Source organism: Sceloporus occidentalis, unplaced genomic scaffold (genome assembly GCF_023333645.1).
Source record: "Sceloporus occidentalis isolate IW3139 unplaced genomic scaffold, rSceOcc1.0.p SCAF_3, whole genome shotgun sequence".
NCBI classification, from domain to species: domain Eukaryota; kingdom Metazoa; phylum Chordata; class Lepidosauria; order Squamata; family Phrynosomatidae; genus Sceloporus; species Sceloporus occidentalis.
The window spans coordinates 115,668,031-115,690,616 of NW_028316983.1; the positions used below are offsets into that span (position 1 = coordinate 115,668,031).

At 40.1% G+C, this 22,586-nt stretch overlaps 1 protein-coding gene across 4 annotated transcripts in view; it reads right to left on the reverse strand.

The window, feature by feature from the left end:
* CACNA1E (calcium voltage-gated channel subunit alpha1 E) overlaps positions 1-22,586 on the reverse strand; it is a 340,907-nt gene that overhangs the window by 127,296 nt on the left and 191,025 nt on the right. For all 4 annotated transcript variants that reach the window (XM_089515900.1, XM_089515901.1, XM_089515899.1 and 1 more), the window contains 9 exons: positions 16,942-17,057; positions 14,604-14,657; positions 14,097-14,183; positions 11,117-11,326; positions 8,790-8,902; positions 4,032-4,144; positions 3,559-3,690; positions 2,462-2,534; positions 32-149 (listed from right to left, as the gene is read on the reverse strand). In XM_089515900.1, the coding sequence (XP_089372026.1) occupies positions 32-149; positions 2,462-2,534; positions 3,559-3,690; positions 4,032-4,144; positions 8,790-8,902; positions 11,117-11,326; positions 14,097-14,183; positions 14,604-14,657; positions 16,942-17,057 (1,016 nt within the window). The remainder of the gene's footprint in view (positions 1-31; positions 150-2,461; positions 2,535-3,558; positions 3,691-4,031; positions 4,145-8,789; positions 8,903-11,116; positions 11,327-14,096; positions 14,184-14,603; positions 14,658-16,941; positions 17,058-22,586) is intronic.

The window sequence follows — 22,586 nt, forward strand, 5'->3', positions numbered from 1 at the left end:
AGCTTCAAAAATAGCACAAGTGGAAGGATACAGTTTCCAAACAGGGTGAGAACAATAAAATAGATGGATGACCACATTCCTGAGCTCACACCGCCTTGGGAGCGGATCCCATTGTACATCACTTCATTCCAGTCTTCACCTGTCAAGATCTAAACAAACAAGCACTTCTGTTATAATCACATACTTATTTTACGCAAGGAAAGCTGTTGCTATAGGAAAGTAAATCCCATGAAAAACAAACCGTACACACAAAAAAGAAGAAAGCCATTTCATCCATCCCTATTTCAGCCTATTTATTTATTTGTTCATGTATACCCTGCTCTTCAGCCAAAACGGCTGCCAGAGCAGCTTACAAATCATTAATTTGACAATTCCTGACTATTAGGCTTACAACCTAAATAAGACATAACACACAAAGAAAAGGGAATGGCAACAGCATATGTTCAGCATATACTGACTATTCTCCTCTCTCTCTGAGGCCACAGCAGTGGCAGTTGGGATGGAGGGAGGACATTTCCTCAGCTGCTAGGCCCAGGCATGATGGAGCTGTGCCTGCCTAATCTTGTTTCCCTCCCAGGCTACACTGATGGCACTTAGGATGGGGCCAAGGACCCATTTTTCATTTGCCTCCAGATATCTTATTGGTTGTCTAACAAAAATCTAACACAGCAACATAAAGCCAGTGCCTTCACAAAAGATGCACACAGCATCTAGTTAGAAGAAATAATATCTCAGTAAGACAGAGAGGGCTGAAACGGAGATAAGGAAACAGTTAAAAAGAAACACCAAGAGCCAAGCTACTCCATCAGCTCTTTCCAAACCACACAACTGCAGACCGTAGGTCAGAGGATCTTGTATCTTAAACGGTTCTCTCTATTTAATAAAAACTACAAAAGCAATTTCCTGTACACAGAAAATTAGTATTTGGGGGAATAAATCTAGCCCTAGGACAGGATCTTTCTCATAACTATTTAGATTTCTGTTTACTAGAGATTTTGACATTTTTTTAAAAATGCAGTCTTTCACCTGCACGCCTGGCATGTATGTATGTACTGTATTTATAACCTGCTCTTTAGAAATGCTCTGGTCTAGTAAAGGATGCATCAAGTATGATGCAGTTCTGAGTATGTTATCCCTTGTTTTTGAAGAAGAGGCCTACATTTAGTAGTAAGAATCTTTAAGTTGAGTGTTTTCTCAAGCCTTTGTTGAGTTATTATTGAGAAAAGATTCATTTAAAGCAGTGGTTCTCAACCTTCTTAATGCCGCGACCCTTTAAAACAGTTCCTCATGTTGTGGTGACTCCCAACCATGGAGGAGCGGTGTCTCGGTTCCTAAGACCATTGGAATTATGTGTTTTCCGATGGTCGTAGGTGACCCTTGTGACTGTAAGGGGGCCACAACCCACAGGTTGAGAACCACTGCTTTAAAGGAAAAGAAAGGGTGTGCCTTGCTGAAGGGAGAAAACTATGCAGTTGCGGCATTAGGAAGGTTGAGAACCACTGCTTTAAATGAATCTTTCTGTCAGGAAAAAAGAGATTAGTAGCAGATTCAGAATGAGTGAGAAAAAAGGAAACAGAAGGGTTTGAGGGCAGATGGGTTTCTATAGTACATAAAATAGAAAAAGTGGGAAAAAAGGAGATGGGCAAATAAGTACACCTTGTGCCTAAGGTATTGAGAACTTTATCACAAGGACAAGGAACATAAAACAATAGGGAGGCATGGCAGGAACCCAAGTCAATGATTGTAGTAGTAGTAAAATAACTGCTTTAACAGAGAATTGAGTGAAGATGAGATGTCAGAAAAGTCAGCTAGGAGGAGACAGTACTAGCATTTCTCATTAGCATTAATTAATTGGTAGTTAGAAAATCACAGCCTCCTATATAATGAAAGTTTCAGGGAAGGTAGTCATAGCTGTTGCAAGTGAGATGTTTCAAAAGAGTTACATGAAAAACTTCCTCTTTCATAAGATTCTGTTCTGTCGGATTCTGTCTGAGCCATATTAAAAATCACCTTTGGATTTTGGAACAAAATATCTCTAAGAACAGACAAAAATGTTAGGCTACAGACACTGAGAGTTTATGTTGCAGGACAACTTTGTTAGGGCTGAGTGCAGAACAAAAAAAATCTAAATTACAATGGATGTTCCTGAGGTTGTCCCTTCTGTTTCTCCAACATGTTATATAATTAGCTCATGGATTGCTCTGCTTTTGCTCCTCCATCACTGTTGTTGGCAGGGATGGCATGCCTTGGTATCCCAGGATGTGAACCAAATTCTGCTATGAATTACGGAGGGGAAGGAAGAAAATGTAACACATAACAACTATTTTCAGAGGTGTCTCTGGGACTTTTACAGTGTCTGCTTTCCTCTGAACCACATTTGACAAAACAGAACAATCTTGATAGGACAGAGACAGACGAGTGAATCCCTTTAGATTCATGCATGCAACCAACAGAGTCATACCTGGAAAACCGTCATGATGGCTGCTGGGAAAGTATCAAAATTTGCAGAAGGAGTCCCATCCATAAAATTAAATCTGAAGGATGGAAAAAAGTGAAAATTACACACTAGGAAAAACCTCTTGTGACATAAACAGCTCATCACACACCTTCCTTGTCTCTTTCTCACTCTTTAGCTTTTCCTGTCATTATATTTTCCCCAGCTTTATGATAAAGAGGAAGGATACTTCTGTTTCCATGTTCCCTGCCTTTCAAATTCTGTAAGTGGTCCCGTGAAATTTAAAGGACTTATCCAAGGTTCTGAAACTCATTCCTCAAATAGTTTTATCACCTTGGACAGCTCCTGAGAGGTTGAGAAGAAAATCTGGGACAGATTCATCAGACCTTCATGACATGGGAGCCACCAGTTGCTGCTGGCTCAGTATACTGTACTCTGCATACAAGAGTCAAGATTTTACACACATTTATGTACACCAGATAGATAGATAGATAAACAGACAGACAGGTAGGCAGGCAGAGATATATATTGTTTTAGAACAGAATAAGGTGTCAGAAGAAAATGGAAGGAGGGACAAAATGGAGGTGAGAGGGTGAACATGGTCAGGGCGGTCCAGGAACAGTAGACAGGGTCTGTATAAGATACTCAGCTCTGTCTCACAGTCATTAACAAAATTGTGCAGATCTCGCCACATTGTCTTGGGTTCTGATAACAGTGCATACATTTCTAAATCTATCTCCATAGGAAAGACTATCATTCTTTCAAAAGGTTAGCTGAAAGATTTCTAGGATGCCATATTTTGCCAACAGGTAGTGAAGAGTAGTGCTTGTGCAGTGCACCTGCAGACACAGGAAATATATGCAACACCAGTCTTGCCTTCCAAGACCTTTGTTCAGAAAATGATATGACCCAGCCACAATAAAGTGCAAGAAAATAGCAAGTGACTGCCCACCTTTGAGAATAATCTGCTACATGAATAAAGCAACTGACAAAAACTAATACTGTATAACCCAGTCAAATGGAAGAGTTTTATGGAATATTTTAGCATATCGGCATAGTTATTTCAAATAAATCTGCCTTGTTTTGTCTGGTCATCTACTTACCTGCCACCAAACAGCTGCATCCCAAGCAGGGCAAAGACTACAATGAAGAGGAAAAGGAGGAAGAGGAGGCTGATAATAGACTTCATAGAACTCATCAGTGAGACCACCAAATTCCTCAAGGAAGCCCAATACCTGGAAAATCCAGATGTTACTATAGCATGCTTCCAAAAGCATTGCAAGACTGTTTCATTTCAGCTAGCTTTTGGTAGCCATGATTCAGAGGTGCATGAGTGCAGTATAGAGGAGGGTGTGTGCGACAGTTGTTATTTGACTGGTTTTCATCTATTTCATTTATATATTTAACTTAGTTTAATTTAGCTATGTTAAAGAATAGTAAGGACTATAAAGCAGAAAGGGCAGCAGTATGGCCAATGAAACAGGGAGGAACTAAGCTAGAGTAAAAAGTTATAGGAAGCAACCTTGCTGGGGAACATTGGCAAAAACGTGGAACTTAATTCCTTTGTTATACTCACTTTGTGACTTTAAATATCCTCAGAAGTCGTAAGGCTCGCAAGACACTAATCCCAAAAGAGGTGCCAGGTCTGAAGATAGCCCAAACAACTTCAAATATGCTTCCCACTGTGACCTGAGAGATCAAACACAAATAGGAGGAGAAAAAAATAAGTAACAAAATTGTCCATTACTAGAAAGATATTGCCACATATTCACTCCTATATCTTAAGAGATATTCCACATATTTACAGATTTCTCCCCCTCACATAACTATACAAACACACATATTCACAAATTAACACACATAACTCAAGCAATTGGAAATAGATACATGTTTTCTTTTGTATTTGCATACCCTGTATGTTGTTCTTGTTGTTAACTGCCCTGAAGTCAACTCTGGCACATGGCAACACTTGGGTTGAGAAAACTCCAACTTCCCCTATCATTCACTGCTCCACTCAGTTCCCACAAACTCAAGTCCATGACCTCCCTGACTGAGTCAACCCATCTAGTGTGTAGTCTCCCTTTCTTGCCACAGTGCTCTATCTTTCCTAGCATTGTTGTCTTTTCTAGTGATCCATGCCTTCTCATGTTGTGGCCAAAGTACGATGGCTTCAATTTGATCATTTTGGCTTCCAAGGAGATTTCAGGCCTGATCTGTTCAAGGATGCATTTGTTTGACCTTTTGGCTGTCTGGGGTATCCTTAGAACTCTTCTCCAGCACCACAGTTCAAATGAGCTGAATTTCTTTCTGTCTGTATTCTTTACTGTCCAGCTCTCTCATCCGTACATGGTGATGCAAAATACAATAGTTTGGATGATTCTAACTTGAGTGCTCAGTTGTATATCTTTACTCTTTAAGATCTTGTCTAGTTCTTTCATAGCTGTCCTTCCCATTCCTAGTATTATTTCTTGGCTGCTATCTACATTTTGATCACTCTTTGGTCCTAGGTACAGGAACTCTGACTATTTCAGTTTCTTCATTGTCCAGGTTGAATGTATGTGGTCATTATTTTTGTTTTCTTTATGTTCAACATTTAGCCTGCGATTTTGTATCTGACTTTCCTTAGTATTTATTCCAAGTGCACGATATTTTCCACTAGCATTATAGTCTTATTAGATTGTTGATGTTTCTTTCTCCTATCTTCACTCCTTCTTCTGAGTCTAACCCTGTTTTTCTTATGACGTTTTCTGCATACAATTTGAACAAATATGGTGATAGAATGTAACCTTGCCTGGCCTGACTCTTTTGCCAAATGGGAACCAAGCTGTTTCTCTGAATTCTGTTCCGCCAGTACTTCCTATCATGAGTACAGATTTCTCATTACAACTACCAAATGCATCTCCACTCCCATGTTGTTGAGAGCTTTCTATAGGATTTTTGTGATCTGTACAGTCAAATGCTTTGCTATACTCTATAAAGCACATGGTTATTTTTCTCTGGAATTCCTTTGTGTGCTCCATTAGCCATCGTATGTGTACAATTTGATCACTGGTGCCTCTTCTTTTCCTGAACTCTGCTTGCACCTCTGGAATTTCTTTCTCCATGTATGACTGGAATCTATGTTGCAAAATTTTGAGCATAATTTTCCTTGTATGGTAGATAAATGCTATGTTTCTATAGTTGTTGCAGTTTTTTGTGTCTCCTCTTTTGTGAACTGGGATATATATTGGTTGTTTCCAGTCAGTTGGCCACCATTTTGTTTTCCATATTTGTTAGCATATGTTAAGTTAGCAGTAGAGTTACTTCAGTCTGTATGCATTGAAGCAGCTCAATTGCAATAGCACCTGTTCTTGGTGATGTAGTTTTCCAAATATGTCTTATTGCCACTTCCAATTCACTTTTTAGAATTTGGGGTTCATCTGCATACAGTTCTTTACTCCATGTATCGTTCTTTTTTCATCTCTTTTATATAACTCTTGTGCGTATTGACTCCAATGTCTTTTTATTTCTTCTTGATCATTTAGTATTTTCTTTTTCTTGTCATAGAGCATTCCAGCCCTTAGTTTGAACCTCCCTTTGAGTTCCCAGATTTTGTGGAATAGGTCTCTTGTTCTTCCTTTTTTGTTATTATCTTCTATTTCTTTGAATTGATCATTATAAAGTTCTCTTTATCCTTGCACATTAGACATTGCACAGTTGCATTCATAGTTGCTTTATTTTTATCTCCTTTTACTTTTGCCTCTCTTCTTTCCCTTTCTGTATCTGCCATTCACTGTTTCCTCTCTTTCTTTTTGAACACTGTTAGTGTCTTTCTGTATTCTTTTTTGATTATGTCCTTGGCTTCTACCCATAATTCTTCAGACTTTCAGTTGAATATACTTAATAGTGCAAATCTATTTCTTACATTGTCAGTAAATTCGGTTGGAATGTTCTTCAGGTCATATTTTGGTATATTGACTTTTTGTTTCCTTCTTTGGCTTTACTCGAATTTTTGATGTAAGTAGCTCATGATCTATGACAGCATGGTCTGGTTTTGGCCATGATGATGGAGCTTCTCCATCTTCTACTTCCAGTTATGTAATCTATCTGATTTTTGTGTTGTCCGTCTGGTAATTTCTTCTTCCTCTGCCTCTGTGGTTGACACATATACTTGGATGATGGTAATATTTATAGGCTTTCCCTGGAGTTATACTGATAATATTCTATCTGACTTTGCATTCTCTCCTGACTGCTTTCAGAACATCTTCCCTTAGAATGAAACCCACCAAATTTCTTCATGTTTTTTGTCATTTCCTGAATATACCACTGTATAATAATCTGACTCAAAATGTCCCATTCCTGCCTATCTTATCTCACTCACCCCTAGTATTGCTATGTTTGTGCATTTCTTTTGTTGTTATTGTTTCTAGCTTCTCCTGTCTCATGCTTCTCACATTCCATGTTCCTATTACATGTGTAGTTCTGGTTCAATCTATATTTGCCTTGTTTAACATGTCATCTGTTTGCCTTTTTATCTTTAAATTACTCCTGTCCTGTCTGCCTCTCTGTGTGCTAGTCCTTCCTTTGTTTTGTTTTAGTTGTCTCATCTAAGGGTTTTCTTGCTGAAACAGTCTTGCAAGGAGAGACACCTCTGCTCCTTTTGCAGAGTGCCAACAAGCGTCAGTGATGGTGTCACTGCTGTTCTCTCTGAAAGATAAAACATCAGTGTCACCCACTGCTACTACTGCTGCTGCTCAGTAGCTGTTTGTATTTATATCTGTTTGAGTTTCCCCACTGCACTTCCCTTTCCATCCTTCATGCCCCTGGCCCTCCTCACTGCTTGCCTGCCCCTGCCTCATTTAGCACCTAAGTCATCCTGTAAAATCTGTAATAAAAATAACAACTTCACTGCAAAATACTAAGCCATTTGGGCCAATTCTCTCAAAAGCATACACAATTTTTTTTCCCACCAGTTTAATAGTAATGTCTTCTTTCAAAGAATCCTGAAAACTGCAAATTGATGACAATTACTTAAAATGAAGAGATCATGGCAAACATCCCGATTCCCTCCCGCTTTACAGAATTAGGGATCTTGGGGGTTTCTAAGGGAGAGAAAGATTCTTAAAGCATAGATACCACGTGAGTGTTTCAAGTATGTGACATCTAAGAAAAATAATGAAAAGAAGATGTGCACATTACATGAGAAACAAAAGCTTGCATAATGGTGGAGTAGGCAGCATGAGGAGGAACAAGCTGCTATTGTCTTGCTCATTGATTGTTTTGATGAGATTCTGTGGCCTCAAAGGGAGGTAAGGAAGTTCCCAAGGACAATTCCTCTTTCTTCTTCACCCTAACTTACCTTCACCTGCAGGGAAATTCTCCTAACCCCCCTCCCTTTATTAACCAATGGTTCTCCAGATATGCTACATCCCATTTACCTTTCCTTTTTCATAGGTAAGCATACTGTTTTCCTTTTGCTTACTTGCAAATGGTCATAGTTATGATTGGGAATGTGTTAAGGTAATTCTGTCCCTTTGCAGCAAAGCCACCTCATGCCAGCCCCTTATGAGCGCCAGGTGGCACACACAACGCCCCCCCCCCCCAGACCTCCCCTCCCAGTCCTTTTGCAGGAATAGAAACTGTGTATTTATAACTGATTAAAAAGTGAGATGAAAGTCCCCCTATGACATACCGTATTTTCTGGCGTATAAGACGACTGGGCGTATAAGATGACCCCCAACTTTTCCAGTTAAAATATAGAGTTTGGATATACTTGCCATTTAAGACTACCCCTCTTATAACGCACACCAAATAAAAATAAAAAAACATCAGATTTAATTTCAATATGGTAATTTTAATGCAAATGCTTATGACATGCAGGTACTTAGCAGGAAACCTTGTTGTATACAAAGCCTGCTTGGATTGGTCAGCTCTCCCTTCCTGCCCAGCCCTCCCCATCCCGCTTCTCTCCATCGGTAAAGCGTTTGTGGAGAAGTCATTTTTTGAATAACGGAAGAGCCCGTTATTCAAAAAATGGCTTCTCTGTGAACACTTTGTTGATGGAAGAGAAGCGGGACACCTCAATGACATTTTAGAAGCATGACGCATATCACACCTTTGTGCGTCAGAAACACTTCAGGAACATTTTGCCCATGGTAAGGCTCCATGTGATAAGGTCCTAAGTCAAATTACATAGTAAATCCCCCCCCCCCCCGGTCCTGACACACTGGTAATTGTGCTCTTGTGTCCATGTCCTTGTTCTCTTGCAGAGTTTATTTCTGGATTCTCCAGAAAACCTCCTACCCTACTTTTCCATTTGCACTTGTTTTGTGCAGCTTGTCTGAGTACCGCTTACCCCACAATCAAAGCAGTTGAATGAAGAATGAAAGTAAAGGCGTGGCCCCATCCCATACATCTTCAAGGACATCTCTAGGAGGAAGAGCCCCAGAAATATAAATTCTGCATAGTCTGAAAGAAAGAAATCCAATTGCATTAGACACTACCTCTGCTTCTTTTCATCCTTAATTGGAATAAAAATTTATAGTATTGTATGATGTGCCCACAAAGAGCAGGTTTGTGCTGTCAAATTCCTCTGGACAACTGTATGCAGGCCAACAATTGCAAGAGCTGTTGGGAACTAGTCTGTGAGCAGGGAGCTGGTGGCCATCTCTGTAGCTACAGTTTTTATGAAGAATGAAGCAGAGATAAGAGAAATTGCTTCTTCAGCCAAAGTCCTTGCATGGACTGCCTGTTTTCCTCTAAGGCAGGGTTAGCAGAGAGACTATCAGTGACCAAAGGCACATTTGCAAATTTCTGGTGGAGGAAGTTCTTAAAATAAATACTGACATTTGTCTGATCTAACCATATCAGTAAATAGCAAAACACTTTCTAAGGAAGAGCACATTTTCAGGATCATTAGACACAGATTATACCTTAACAGTTAAGAAAGCAGACAAAGTATTCTGCTTTTTAAAAGTTAAAATTCATTGGTGTTTGCAATAAAACAAACTAATAGACCACATGAGATAGAAGTTAACCAAGCCTGGGTCTGACCTTTCTTCAACAGCAATAGCAATAGCATTTACGTCTCTGTACTGCTTAATAGTGAACTCAGCACTCTCTAAACCAGTTGCCCCCAACAAGCTGGGTACTCATTTTACCAACCTACTGAGGGATGGAAGGCTGAATCAACCTTGGAGCCCTGGGATTAAACTCACAACTTTGTGGCTGCAGTACCAGCATTTAACCACTTTCCATAAACTTCAAATTTCACTGTTGATGGATTTAAATCAGTGTGATTAAATTGCTATTCAATCTTGTATAATAGTATAATCTTGTAATGTCAGTGTCTGGGAGAAGATATATTGGTGATGTTGGCATCTCCCTTACTTTCAGTTTAAAACGAGGCATATATGGATTGTATACTTTGATTTTAGACCAAAATATGATCCAGGAAGACTCCAAGAAGCACGCCATGCTTCCAGATCAGTCACTGGGGGGAAAACCACTCATTGAGTTGAACCTTCATATTGGCTGCATCTGCACTGCAGAAATAATCTAGTCTGACACCACTTTAACTGTCATGGCTCATTGCTATGGATTACTGTGAGATATTTTGCCTTCTCTGTCAGAGAGCTCCGGTGCCACAACACACTACAAATCCCAGACTTCCTTAGCACTGAGCCATGACAAAGTGTATTATTTCCACACGATCTCTCTGCTGTTTCATTCTTCTCACTGCTGCTTCATTTTCACATCATTTTGGCTCACACGGTTTTGTTAACAAGCAACCATGATGATCTTGTGAAAACATGATATAATAAACCAGTTACTAGCTAGAGTGATTCAAATTAAGCAGGAGTAAGAGTAAATGCAGCTAGGAGCAGTGAGAAGTAAAGAATTAAAATGCTACAAGGAAGCTGTAACTGACAAATGAAAAATAGCAGGGGAGAAAAACCCCAGTGTGAATACATCTGCGATATGTCAAAAAATCACTGAAGAGGAGGTGGTCTTTGACATTCCTTTCTACTACACATAGGATTAAATGGGCAGCTAGAAAGCAGACTTTATCCTTAGTCTTATTCATATGTGTGTATATGTGATTTCAGGTCATCTGTCAACTTATAGCAACATCATGAGTGATTCCTAAGCTTTGTTCCTACATTTGTTTTGGATTTCAGCTTCCAGAAGCTCCCAGTCAGGAAGCCAACAGTCAAGAATTATGGGAGCTGACATCCAAATCATCTGAAGGACCAAAGATTGGCAACTACTGTCACAATGTTTTCTTGGGCAAGGAATACTCAAGAGGTGATCTTGCCAATTCCTTCCACTGAAATAAAGCCAACAGCACCTGTTATTTGTTGGTGATCTTCATCCAAGTACTAGTCAGGGCTGACCCTGATGACAGGATCTGATGCTTTTAGAGTATTTAGGCCTTTCATTGGAATATATTTCTGATTAGAACTGTGATCAAAATGAGATTAGCCTCCACAAACAGCAGAATGATAGGGAATTATCCCTGCCCTTTCCTGGAAGTGACAGAAGCAAGCCACATGTCTGTGTTTCCCAGAAGAAGTGTGCCTTTGCTTATATATACAGTTGCTCCAGGCCAGGTCTTGTTGTTCTGTTCTCTGATAATGCTGCAGAAGTGGTACATAAACAACATAGAACCCCACCACTTACAGAGGAGATGAGTGAGCCACGGAGGTTGATTGTGATGGACAATGGCCACACAGGCAGTGTTGAGGGCCACTATGCTCAAGACGAGCCAGTAGAAGACCTGGGATTTCACCATGTGACGAACAGAGATGCGTAAGAGCCGTTCTTTGTGCCGGAAGTATGAAGCTCCGTCCAATTTAGCACTCTTGATGCTGGCACGAGCAAGTGGGGTACCTGCGTAGAGATGGAAAAGAGAGATGAAAGATGCAGTACAGACCAATGAGGCATGGACATTTTAGAAAAGCAAAGACAGAGATGCAAATATACAAAGTAAATCCCTCCTATACATGTGTTTATTAATACAGGGAAAGACCACTATCCCATGAAAAGCTTGGGCAATATAGATAACTAGATATTAATCAGCCCACATGTGTGTATGTGTGTATGTATATGTGAATACTGCAAACTGGCTGCTTGCTTGTGTGTGTGTGTGTGTGTGTGTGTGTGAGAGAGAGAGAGAGAGAGAGAGAGAGAGAGAGGAAGGGCATCATGTAAACAAATAAGGACAATATTAGTTTTAGAAATCAGTTCTTTCTCATCCCATGTCTATTACCTATTAAAAAATAATATTTCGCCTGGACCAAATTTTAAAGTTTGGTGTGTGCATACACATATACAAAAGATTCCAAACAATGAATAATAAAGTACACAAAACCACTGGTATAAACATTCAGCCTGGCACGCACAGCTAATTTACACTGCTGATTTATTATTTTAAGTTACACTTTATACTGTAAATCATTTAATTGTATTTTAAGGGGGGTGAGATTGGGGGATATGGACTGTATATTTTAATGTTGTAAGCCACCCCAATTGCATTGTGTAGAGGGGTGGGATAAAAATTAATTTTATTATTATTATTATTATTATTATTATTAAATAAAAAATAATTTAGCACTTCTACATGACAGGAAGCAGAGTTCTTTTTTTCTTGAAGTAAACTAATGCTGCATGAGATACTAGCCAAAACACAGCCATCTTACATATTTTTATAGACCCATATTGAAAACTATCTAACCAAGAGAAGTTTAAAAATACACACACCTCCAAATCTATTTTGCCATGCATTTAACGCAAGATCCCCCAACCTGTTTATTATTTGTGTTCGTCAAACTGGGTTCAACAATCGCACAACAAACACACTGTATGTATTACTTATTTCAATCAATTAACTCTCTTGTTCCATGGCTCCCTTCCTGTATGACAGCATGTTCTTCTGCCAGCATCGGGCAAATAACAAGAAGAAGTTCTTCTTATCACCTGAAGGATGCATGAGATTAGGATGACAGGGAAGCCATGTAAGTACTTTTCCTAGGATGGCCAGGTGCAAGAGAACACAGCGGTTGCATCTTTAAATGTTGTGCAGAAGATAAAATTCTAGAACACACAGCGTTTTATACCCTTTCATAACAAGCTGCATCTGCCCGAATTCCCTCTACTACAAAGCCACAGAATGTAGCAACATTAGTCAGCTGCAGCGAAAAAACTCAAACAGCACCTGAAAAGATTGATCCATTTATTATAGCATAAGCTTTTGTGGATTATAGTCTGTTTCAACAGTTAGATGAAATGTTATACATAGCTGGCAGGTATATATAGGGGAAATAAAAGGGTAGAGAAGTGGGGACAGATGGCAGTGAAATGCAAAAATTATACCCTGTGAGAGTTTCTTTCAAGCTTAAATGTATACAAAACAGGCACAGTCACCATTTGCAATACCAGTAATTGATGACTGATAACATAATTAACTTTGCTCGGCTAAGAAGATTAACAGAAAACATTGTCTTTGCCCATGCACAAATAAATAAATTCAGACTTAATAGTTAATTGCAGTTCAACTGTTTCATGCTAGAGTATCCCTTTGTTAAGACATCACTACTTCTCCTTGCTCCACATCTGATGCCCTTCTGTCATCCTGCATCCTTGCCTTCTTCTGTGCCTCTTCTCTTTCAGATTCATTGCAACACCATGGTTGCACTCCTTCACTGCCTTTCCCAGGCAACCAAAACTTTTGTCCTGCAGGTGCTAAGTAAGCTCTCTACCCCTCGTTTCTACTACAAAATATTGATCTTAAACTAAGACCAGTACACGTTTGGCCCTCCAGATATGAGTGACTATGGCTGCATCCACACTGCAGAAATAATCCAGACTTATATCACTTTAGCTGCCATGGCTCAATGCTATGGAATTCTGGAAATTGTAGCTTTGTCAGACATTTAGCCTTCTCCGTCAGAAAGCTCTGGTGATAAAACAAACTACAGCTCCCAGAATTCCACAGCATTGCCCTATGACAGTTAAAGTGGTGTCAAACTGGATTATTTCTGTAGTACAGATACAGCCTATGATTCCTGCAAACTAGCCACGCTGGGTGGGGTTTTGGAGGGCTGATGTCCCCAAACATCTGGAGGGACTTAAAACATTGCCATTCTCAGAGTCAGGAAATAACAGGTTACAAATAATGAGTTACTCATAATTAGTTTCTGTTTAACAACAACATCATGGTTACATCTTAGCTGTAGCAATGAGGGATAATTTGACTCCTTTTGCAGTGTAAGTAAAATTGCTTTTACAGTGGCAAGGCTTCAGTAAATAATAAGCAGGTGTGTGAAGTGGCCCAGGTCCAAGCTTCTGCTGTGCTCCATGCTGCTTTTTCTGAGGCTTAGTTAAAAGTAACTGATAGCAAATATTTTTGAGAAAAGGGAAAGTGAATAGCTATTTTTACAATGCCAGCTTCCCTATTTTTTGAGGTCTTGGAACTACGGTAAAACAACCTAAGCTCTGTTCACAGGGGAGGTCACGTCTGCTCTTTCTCAATCAATTTGGTTGTTGCTGATTCATACTTTTTGGCAAAGTATTATTTTGCATTTCAGGTCGGAAAAACAAAAGATACCTCTGAGTGGAGACAAGTTGGGTCAAGGATACCTATAGCCTGTCTGCATCTTACCCACTGAGGAGATATCCACACGCTCATCACTGGAGTCACGATTCATGACTTCTGTACGGTTTCTTTTAATGGTTGCCCTCCTGAGAACTAGAAAAAGCACAACGGTGAGCATTACAACCCTATGCAACAATACAGAGGAGCAGTTCCCAACAAACACTCTGGACTGACCAAGCACCAGAGCCTCAGGATGAGCTTATTCATATAAAGACATGGGGCTATGCTGACAGAAAGCAGGTTTGGTTCATATCTACCTATCAGTGTTCCCTGAAAGCCATATTTCCTTTGTGGAAAAGCAAGAACTGTAAATTAGATTCTATTGCAATGTGGGCAAAACTTTTGTTCTGCCCATAACAGTAGTCCAGGAGGAGGTCCTTTCCAAGACTTAACTTCACACTAGGGATATACAATTTCATTTTGGAGCACTACAAAGAAAAAAAAAAGCAGGTAGAAGAAGCGTTGTTGGATAAATCAATTAAAAGGAATATTGAATTATCAGTATTTTCTTACCTTCTAAAGCTGATGTGCCAGAATTTTTGTTCTCTTCAGCCAGCATGACTTCCTCTACACAAAGATGGATAAGATTAAACCCTTTAGGAATATGTTTGTCACCTCTGTTGTAATGAGGTTCCAGCATAGTAAGTAAACAAATGATAAAATAACTGCATAGATCTCATGCCAAGGGAATGTGAGGAAAAGAAGGATCACAGATAATACAGTAAAATGGGACAACTCCAGCATAAGAGCAACACAAACTTATACACTGAGAGTTGCCAGGTCCCAAGAGATTGAAGCTTCAAAGTTTAACCTCATTTTGGGAGTTCTAAACTAAAAAAGTAAAACCATCAGAATCAAGGAGGAAAGCAAACAGCACTAGGACTTCCAAAATCGTTTCCAAAATAAAAAATTGAAGAGCAAAAATAATACATTAAATCAGTTAATGGGTAAACTTTATTCCTTATATAGGGGTTAAGATATGGAAGCCAGCTGTATTTGCTCTGTGTATATGATACTGTAATTGAATGGTATACATTTCATTTTGCTAGCTGTTTATGTCACAACTATTATACATTCAGGGATATATGGGAATTACGATTCATGAGTAAGCTTAGTACAAAAAACATTACTAAGGATTCTGTATGGTGTGGTGGGAGGAGTTCAATGGGGGGATGACACCCTGAGTTACCGTAGCAGGTGACACCAACCCTAGTGACATAACTGATTCAACAGGTGCAGTTTTAGAATTTCTTCCAAAGAAATCACAGCAGTTGAAGAAAGTCTGGTAAAATATAAAGCTACAGTATGCCATTCCCCATAACACTTTGAAGTTTAAACTACTAGTTTGGATTGCTTTTTTCCCCTCCTTTTATCTAAATGTTCCCGTCCCTCCCAAAAGGCTAAAGATGCTTTGCAATAAATAAATAAATAAATTCAAGCCACCTTGAATCCCATTTTGAGAGAAAGGCACGATATAAATCCAGTAAATGAATAAATAAACGAATGAATAAGGTGCCTGCTTAGTATCTGCTCCCATCCTTTAGAACTCCCTTCCATAGGAGGCTAGGCTGCCTCCTGTCTGTTTTCCTTTCACCAGCCGGGAAAGACCTTTTTGTTTAAGCGGGCTTTGCATGTGTGATCTGCAAGGTTTCCTATTGGGATCTGTGTTTTATTTATTCTTTTAAATTTTGTCTGCCTTTTAAATGATTTTTATACTGTTTATTTTTGGGAATTTTAATTGTTTTTAAATGTTTATTGTTAAGGTTTTTTAATTGATTCACTTCTGGAGCCGTCTTGGACGCCAATATGGGAGAAAAGTGGCATATAAATCAAATAAATAAATAATCAATAAATGTGTTATTCAAAGATAGACCCAAAGAAAAAGGGTATGCCAAGTTATTGTTCTTCAGAGAGGAATCAAAACTATGCAGTGCAATTCTGTGCATGTTTAATCAGAAGTAAATTCTACTGAATTCAATGGAAGATATTTCTAAGTAAACATGCTGAAGGACCCATGCAAACAATGTTGGGAGAGGGCCACTTAACAAAACAATCTTTCCCTGGATTCCTGGATTAATCTCACAAAATTTTGATCAAACCACTGTTTCTCCCCAGCCTTAGACCAACCTTGGTTATTAAATATGGACACAACTGACATCACAGCAATGGTGTGACTACTTCTCTACAAATGAGGAAGTGAGAGAAACATATTAGCATTTTATGCTGCCTTTTAGAAAGGTATATTGTGCACACTCCTTGGAAATTCCAAACATTTTAATGCTCAAGTTGGTTTTTAAATAGCAGCACATTTGAACAAGTTTAAAAAATGCTGCGAGGTGTACTCCTACGCTAGAGAAGAACAGCAGACAGGTTCAGTTAAGGAAGTTAGAGGAAAGATTGACATAGGATAGCCAAGTGAAGATATTGATAAATCTCATGCGCTTGTGACAGTTCCATAAAAGTGTGAGTTTTACCAGCTGAAACTAGTGGTGTATTACTACAGTTTTGCAGGAGAGTCAAATTATGAATTTCAAATCTTGATTTGGACACCAGGCTTCAGATTATAATTCAAATGCACTACCTGGAAAAAGGTGCACATTCTTCTAGGTATATAATTATGCTTAGAAAATATAATTTCCCTCAGCCTTGCTGCTTGCATTATGGATCGTACAGCATGTGCTCTATGTATTACAAAGGCACCTTGCTTTAGGGCACAAACAGCATGAATGTATGCAGAGGCTTTCAGGCTTTGGCAGCTCTGTGCATATTTAGAGATTCCTGTAAATAGGTTTTTCAGTAGCTTCACACATAACATTGACCTTAAAGACATCGATGCCCTGGCCTGTTTTACCTGCTTTATCTATCCATGCTCGGTAGCCATTCAGCTCCCGCTCAATCTGCTGCTGCCTCCTCAGTTTCATGAAGGCCCGGCGATTTTCCACTCGCTCTCTTTCTTTGGCAAATTCCCTGTAAAGGTAGAATGTCAAGACTACATCAGAGAAGGTTGTACTAATGTCCAGCTTATAATATTATGACCGAGGGTCACTGTGACCCAGCCATGGTGCAGGGAGGAAAAGACTGATATAGGTTATGAGAGAAAAACAACATCAGTGATTCTGATATGAAAAGCCGTAAGATCAAGAGATGGAGGTCAGCTGGGACTGATCGCCAGGTATTTGGATTTATTTATTACTATGTTTATGGTGCACCTTTTCTCCAAGTTGTGCAACATGGCAAAGGTGGTTTGCTCCTCCTTTTTTATCCTCAAACATCTCTGTGAAGAAGATTAAGGAGATAACTTGTAATTGACCTGAGAGTCAGTCACCTTTGAGGCTGACTGAAAATCTCTACCCAGATATCCCTGGTCCTAGTCCAATATTCTACATATCAATGGACTAAGCGGGAAGCAAGTAACTGATCTTTGCTGCCACCTTCCACAGTGTGTGTGTGTGTGTGTGTGTGTGTGTGTGTGTAGAGCACAAAAACAATTTATTCCTGTGAACAGTAACTGAAAAATAGCTGCTGAATTTCTCTTACACTTTTAGATCTCATTGTTCTCTCTCTGTGCCTTCAAGTCACCTGTTGACTTATGGAAACCCCATTAACTTGATAGAGTTTTCTTAGGCAAGGAAAACTCAGAGGTAATTTTGCCAGTTCCTTCCTCTGAAATATAGCCTACAGCACCTGGTATTTGTTGGTGGTCTCCCATCCAAGTAGCACTTAAAGCTAAACTCGCCTAGCTTCCATGATTAGATGGTATCTGGTGTCTTTCCTTTTTCTGTTATTTTCTGTTAAATTTTGTGGGGGGTCCTTAGGATTGACATGAGAATGGCATAAATGTGGAAAAAAATCCTTTCAAATGCTTCTAAAATACCTTCATTACCCTTAACAAGTTTTAAAAGTAACCAGAAAATGTGACTTGTTGCACAATAAAGTGGCTTTCTTCTTGTGTGTTAAGTTGCTTTTCAAAATTCTGAATCAGTTACTAAGAAAAATAACTTGTCAGAGGTAACAATAGTGTTCAAAATTCAGTACTAGTTTCTTTCTTTCTCTCTCTCTCTCTCCACATGTTTGAGCATTTTGGTTGTGTATAAACTACTAGTGTTACAGCTGCACTAAATGCACTTTTTTTGGTTTAGGAGTATGAGGTGCTGAAGGTCTTTACTGCCTGACTCCCTCTTCTTCAATTCATTGTATCCACAGTTGTCAACCTAGTTTCTTCTGCCTACTGATATAGGAAAAAGATAGTGCCTTTCCCTATTAACTCATCCTTATATAATTATCGAGATGCATGTTTTTCTATGCTTTCACTTCTCTCCCAGCAACCTTTGCTGACCATAGCTTTCCAAGGACAACATTAAATGGGGTGGACTGCCCAAGTGGGAGGGCTGGTGCTGTTCTTGCAGGCAACCTTGGCAAAAGAAGCAGAAAGAGTAGGAGGATTTTGAAAGCTGCACACTCGAAAGCTGAAAGCTTTGCCTTACAGTCCAGGGGAAGGCAGATAAAAGCAGGCCTTGTGCATAATTCAGAGGGCAGGGCTACAGCCTCCCTGCTGCCCAAACCAAACCTCTCTTGTTTCTCTGATACATACTTAACATTCCACTCATTTACTGTCCACTGACTTTCAGCAAGCAAAAGATCCCTTCTCCTTCCCTCCCTCATATATGAGTGTGCACATGTGCGCACTCACAAATATACACTCACACACAGAGAGGCTGAAATGTTGCTGATGGGGTGGGGGCGTGGATGCATTATTCAAAGGAAATGTATTTTACTGCAGCCTTGCTGCATAGTCACAGGATTTGTGAAGGTTTGGAAGGGTGGGCTGAAGGGAAGACAGGAGAGAGAGCAGGAACCAAATCAAGGTCCCTCTGGTAATACTCTGGGCTCCCTTGGTAACCACACAATTCCCACAAGAAGGATTCTTTATGGATCCCACATAGCACTCTGCTTTCTCTTCCCTGTCACATCTGCAAATCTGACACTCTGGCAGAGAACGAACTGTCAAATAAAAAAATAACCCAGATGAATCAAATGAACATGCAGCCCTTTTCTCTTTGCCTGTACAGCTCTGGGAGCTATGTTTACGTACACATACACACAAACACATACACATAGGGGTTTGGTAGATCTGCTGCCACAAAAGCATAGCATGGCCACTTCACATAGACAAGTAGGCCTCCCATATTAAATATCTATAAAGGTGTGGGGGTTGATAAATCATTATTCCCAACACATTTCACCATTAGCTAGGCTGGCTAGGACTGATTGGAACTGCACCTCCACTATCTCTGCAAATCCAGAGATTGCCCCAATCCTGGGCCCCATTCCCACTGGGCATATAAAGCGACATATTTTGCTGCGATTCTGACTCTGATTTTTTCCCCCGAGTCGTATTCGAATCTGGTCCCTCATTTCCATTACGAAAAGGTGCAAACAGACTTGGGTGGTTTTTTTTACCCATGTTCTCATTCCCATTGAAATTTTCTCGGTTGTAATTTGAAGTGGATTTTGTTGCTCCCCGTTCCCATTGCCCTTCCGGAACCTCTTTTTTTAAAAGCAGCTGTCAATAAGCACCTAAGCACTTGACGTCACAGCCAATCAAGCGCTTAGACGCTTTTCCCCTCTGGGAATGGGAGAAGGAGCCGACATCCCCCAAAGGCCCTTTGCCTCCCAGGCTCTCCTGTGTCTTCCCAGAGTTTCTCTGGAAATGGGAGAAGGAGCCTCTATTCCCCCAAAGTCCCTTTGCCTCCCAAGCTGTCCTGTGTCTTCCCAGAATCCCTCTGGGAAAGGGGAAAGGAGCCTCCATCCCCCCAAGTTCCTTTGCCTCCCCCATTGCTCCCTGGGCTGTTTGGGGGGCAATCGATCAGACATGTAAAAAAAAGAAAAAATAGTTAAAAATGGTGTTCAATGGGTCTCCTCACACATCAATCTATGCATGTGGAGCAGGGGGAGGCTGCAGGGGGGCATAATGCATTTACCGTATTTGGAGGTCAATGTACCAATTTACTATGTTTGGACACCCGACAGAGCGCCTAGGCAATCGAAAGCTTAATTTAAAAATAAATAAATTTGTCTACACATGTAATCACCTTACCCTGTTTCCCACTCCACTGGGGGAAAGACTATGCGAATGGGGGGAAATGGCACTGGTAATGCAGGAAAGAGAACAAGCGGGTGACACCCCCAGGCCAGCCCCTTGAGCACTGCTCCTCCCACCCCCAAGTTCCTGAATCAGAAAACCTTGTCATTCCCATTCATTTGCCCCGAATCAGACTCGGGAGGTGCAGGAAAAACCTCTGAAAAAGTACAGTCAAATTAACTCGGATTATCCACCACTGATTTGGGTTTTCCCAGGAAAAATCGATTACATGGGGATCAGATCCAAATTCCAATGGGAACAAAATTGGCATAATGAGGATCGAATGCACACTCAGATGGGAGCAATGCCCCCATAATACGAGTCTTGATCCACTTTATAAGCCAGTGGGAATGGGGCCCTGGTTTAAAGATAACCTCAAGCTGTAGTAGGGCAACTGATGCAATAGCAGGCATTGACCTGGTCAGTTTCTTGAATGAAGAAGTGACTAGTGGTCATGTATAAGCCTAAACTAGAAGCATAAAAAGAAAAAGAAAAAAGAAGCATGGTTTAAAAACAACATTAAAAGATTCTTCATACATTACCATCTGCAAATACCAGGGTTTGCAATGAAATCAATACCTATTACGGAGGTGCAATCAATCTCTGCATTTGAAGTAGTATATGTGTAATATACATGTTTCTAAGAACACATTTTTCTCATTCACACATGGTACTTCAGAAGGCAGTTAACTATCTTAAATGTGCACCTTGAATTTACCAGAAGTGGATTTTTTTTTTAACCAGAGCTATCTACACAAAAAGGGGGTAAGGAACTGTCTAGAACTAAACATATAACTTATAATGGCAGCCCAGTTATTAAGACAAGGTTAGCACCTTGAGCACTGCTCCTCCTGAAGCAGTCGAAAAACCCATTCTCAGACAAACTGGGATTGGGCTCAATAAAGACAGTTATTTTCCCTGAAGTCTGGGGAAATAGCCTTGGTTTTTTGTGCATGCAGCTCAAATTCAGAAACCACACTGCCATCATCAGAAGTGTGAGAATGACAAGAGTTTGTAGCAATAGGAGGAGAGCACTCAACACATCTTTAAAAGCCCTGTTTCAGTCACGCATTTACAAAGAGAGATGAATTCCAAGAAAAGATTCGCCTTCTACATGGCCCCTGTCCAGACCCACAAAGGACACTCTCCATCTGTGTTATCTGAAGAACAGCAGCAAATCCAACATTGATTTTTCATATTCCTTTCTAAGAGTATTGTTTACCTATTTATCTAATCTGTGATATTCATGGTGTACTTTCTGAGAGTATGTATCCCTCACCTTCCTTTATACTTAGGATAGAGATGGAGGCCTCATGGTAAACATGAATTGATGCGATCTAGTTCTCAAATCCTACCACTAGGATCACCAGAAAAAACAAGAGCAGCCACTAGGCTGGGGTATGTCATCTGGAGATCTGAGGTGAAGTGTCATCAATATGTTAATGATACCCCAGCTGTGCTTTCTGTTTCTAACTGTTTGTCAAAAACAGGCTGAGGAAATGATGTCTAGATATGATCTGGGGATAGATCAGGATGAAGAAGCTGAGACCTAACCAATTCAAGTCAGAAGCATTATGAGTAGGCAAATCAGCTATCTGGACAGAAATTTACAATTGACTTTACATGGAACTGTGCTCTTACTTAGAAGTATGTGCCTGATTTGAGGTTGCTACTGGACCTGACACTGAGGAAGCGTAGTGGTGGCCTGGAGTACCACCTTGAGCTGGTCTTCTAGTGCTGCATCTCCATCTAAAGAGAGTGGACCTTGACTTGGTGAGCCATACCTTAGTGACATGCAGGTTGGATTACTGCAATGCAGTCTATCTGGATGCCTTTGAAGATAGTTTGGAAGCTTCAGCTAATGCAAAAGGAGGCCACCCAAGTGCTAGCATATGTTAGGTGGTCAGATAATGCAATGCCTATTTACTATAGTGCGCCCTGGCTTTATGCGGGAATCCATTCTGGACCACCACCACCCCGTGTAAAGCAAATAGTGCGTATGCTCGAGCCCCATTGAAAATAATGGGGCTCGTGCATGCAGCATGCATGCCATTCTATTTCCATCGTGCGGCTTTCAGCTTAAGCTGAAAGCCGCATAAAAGGTGCCAGCGTATGACGCGGGCACACTGTATACTGTTTGCCAGTGCATTTCTAAATCTAATTTAAAATGTTGGTGTTAATATTTAAAGCCTTACATGATTTAGGGTCAAGTGACATAAAGGACAACTTTCATTGGTATCGCCTGCACTATGAAATTATTGCACAAGATTGTTCTTGTTTGTGCACCTTTGGTAGTGACACCATACTTCTAAAGTGCAGTGCCATATTCCCAGTCCCAACTTTGTCCTTTAGAG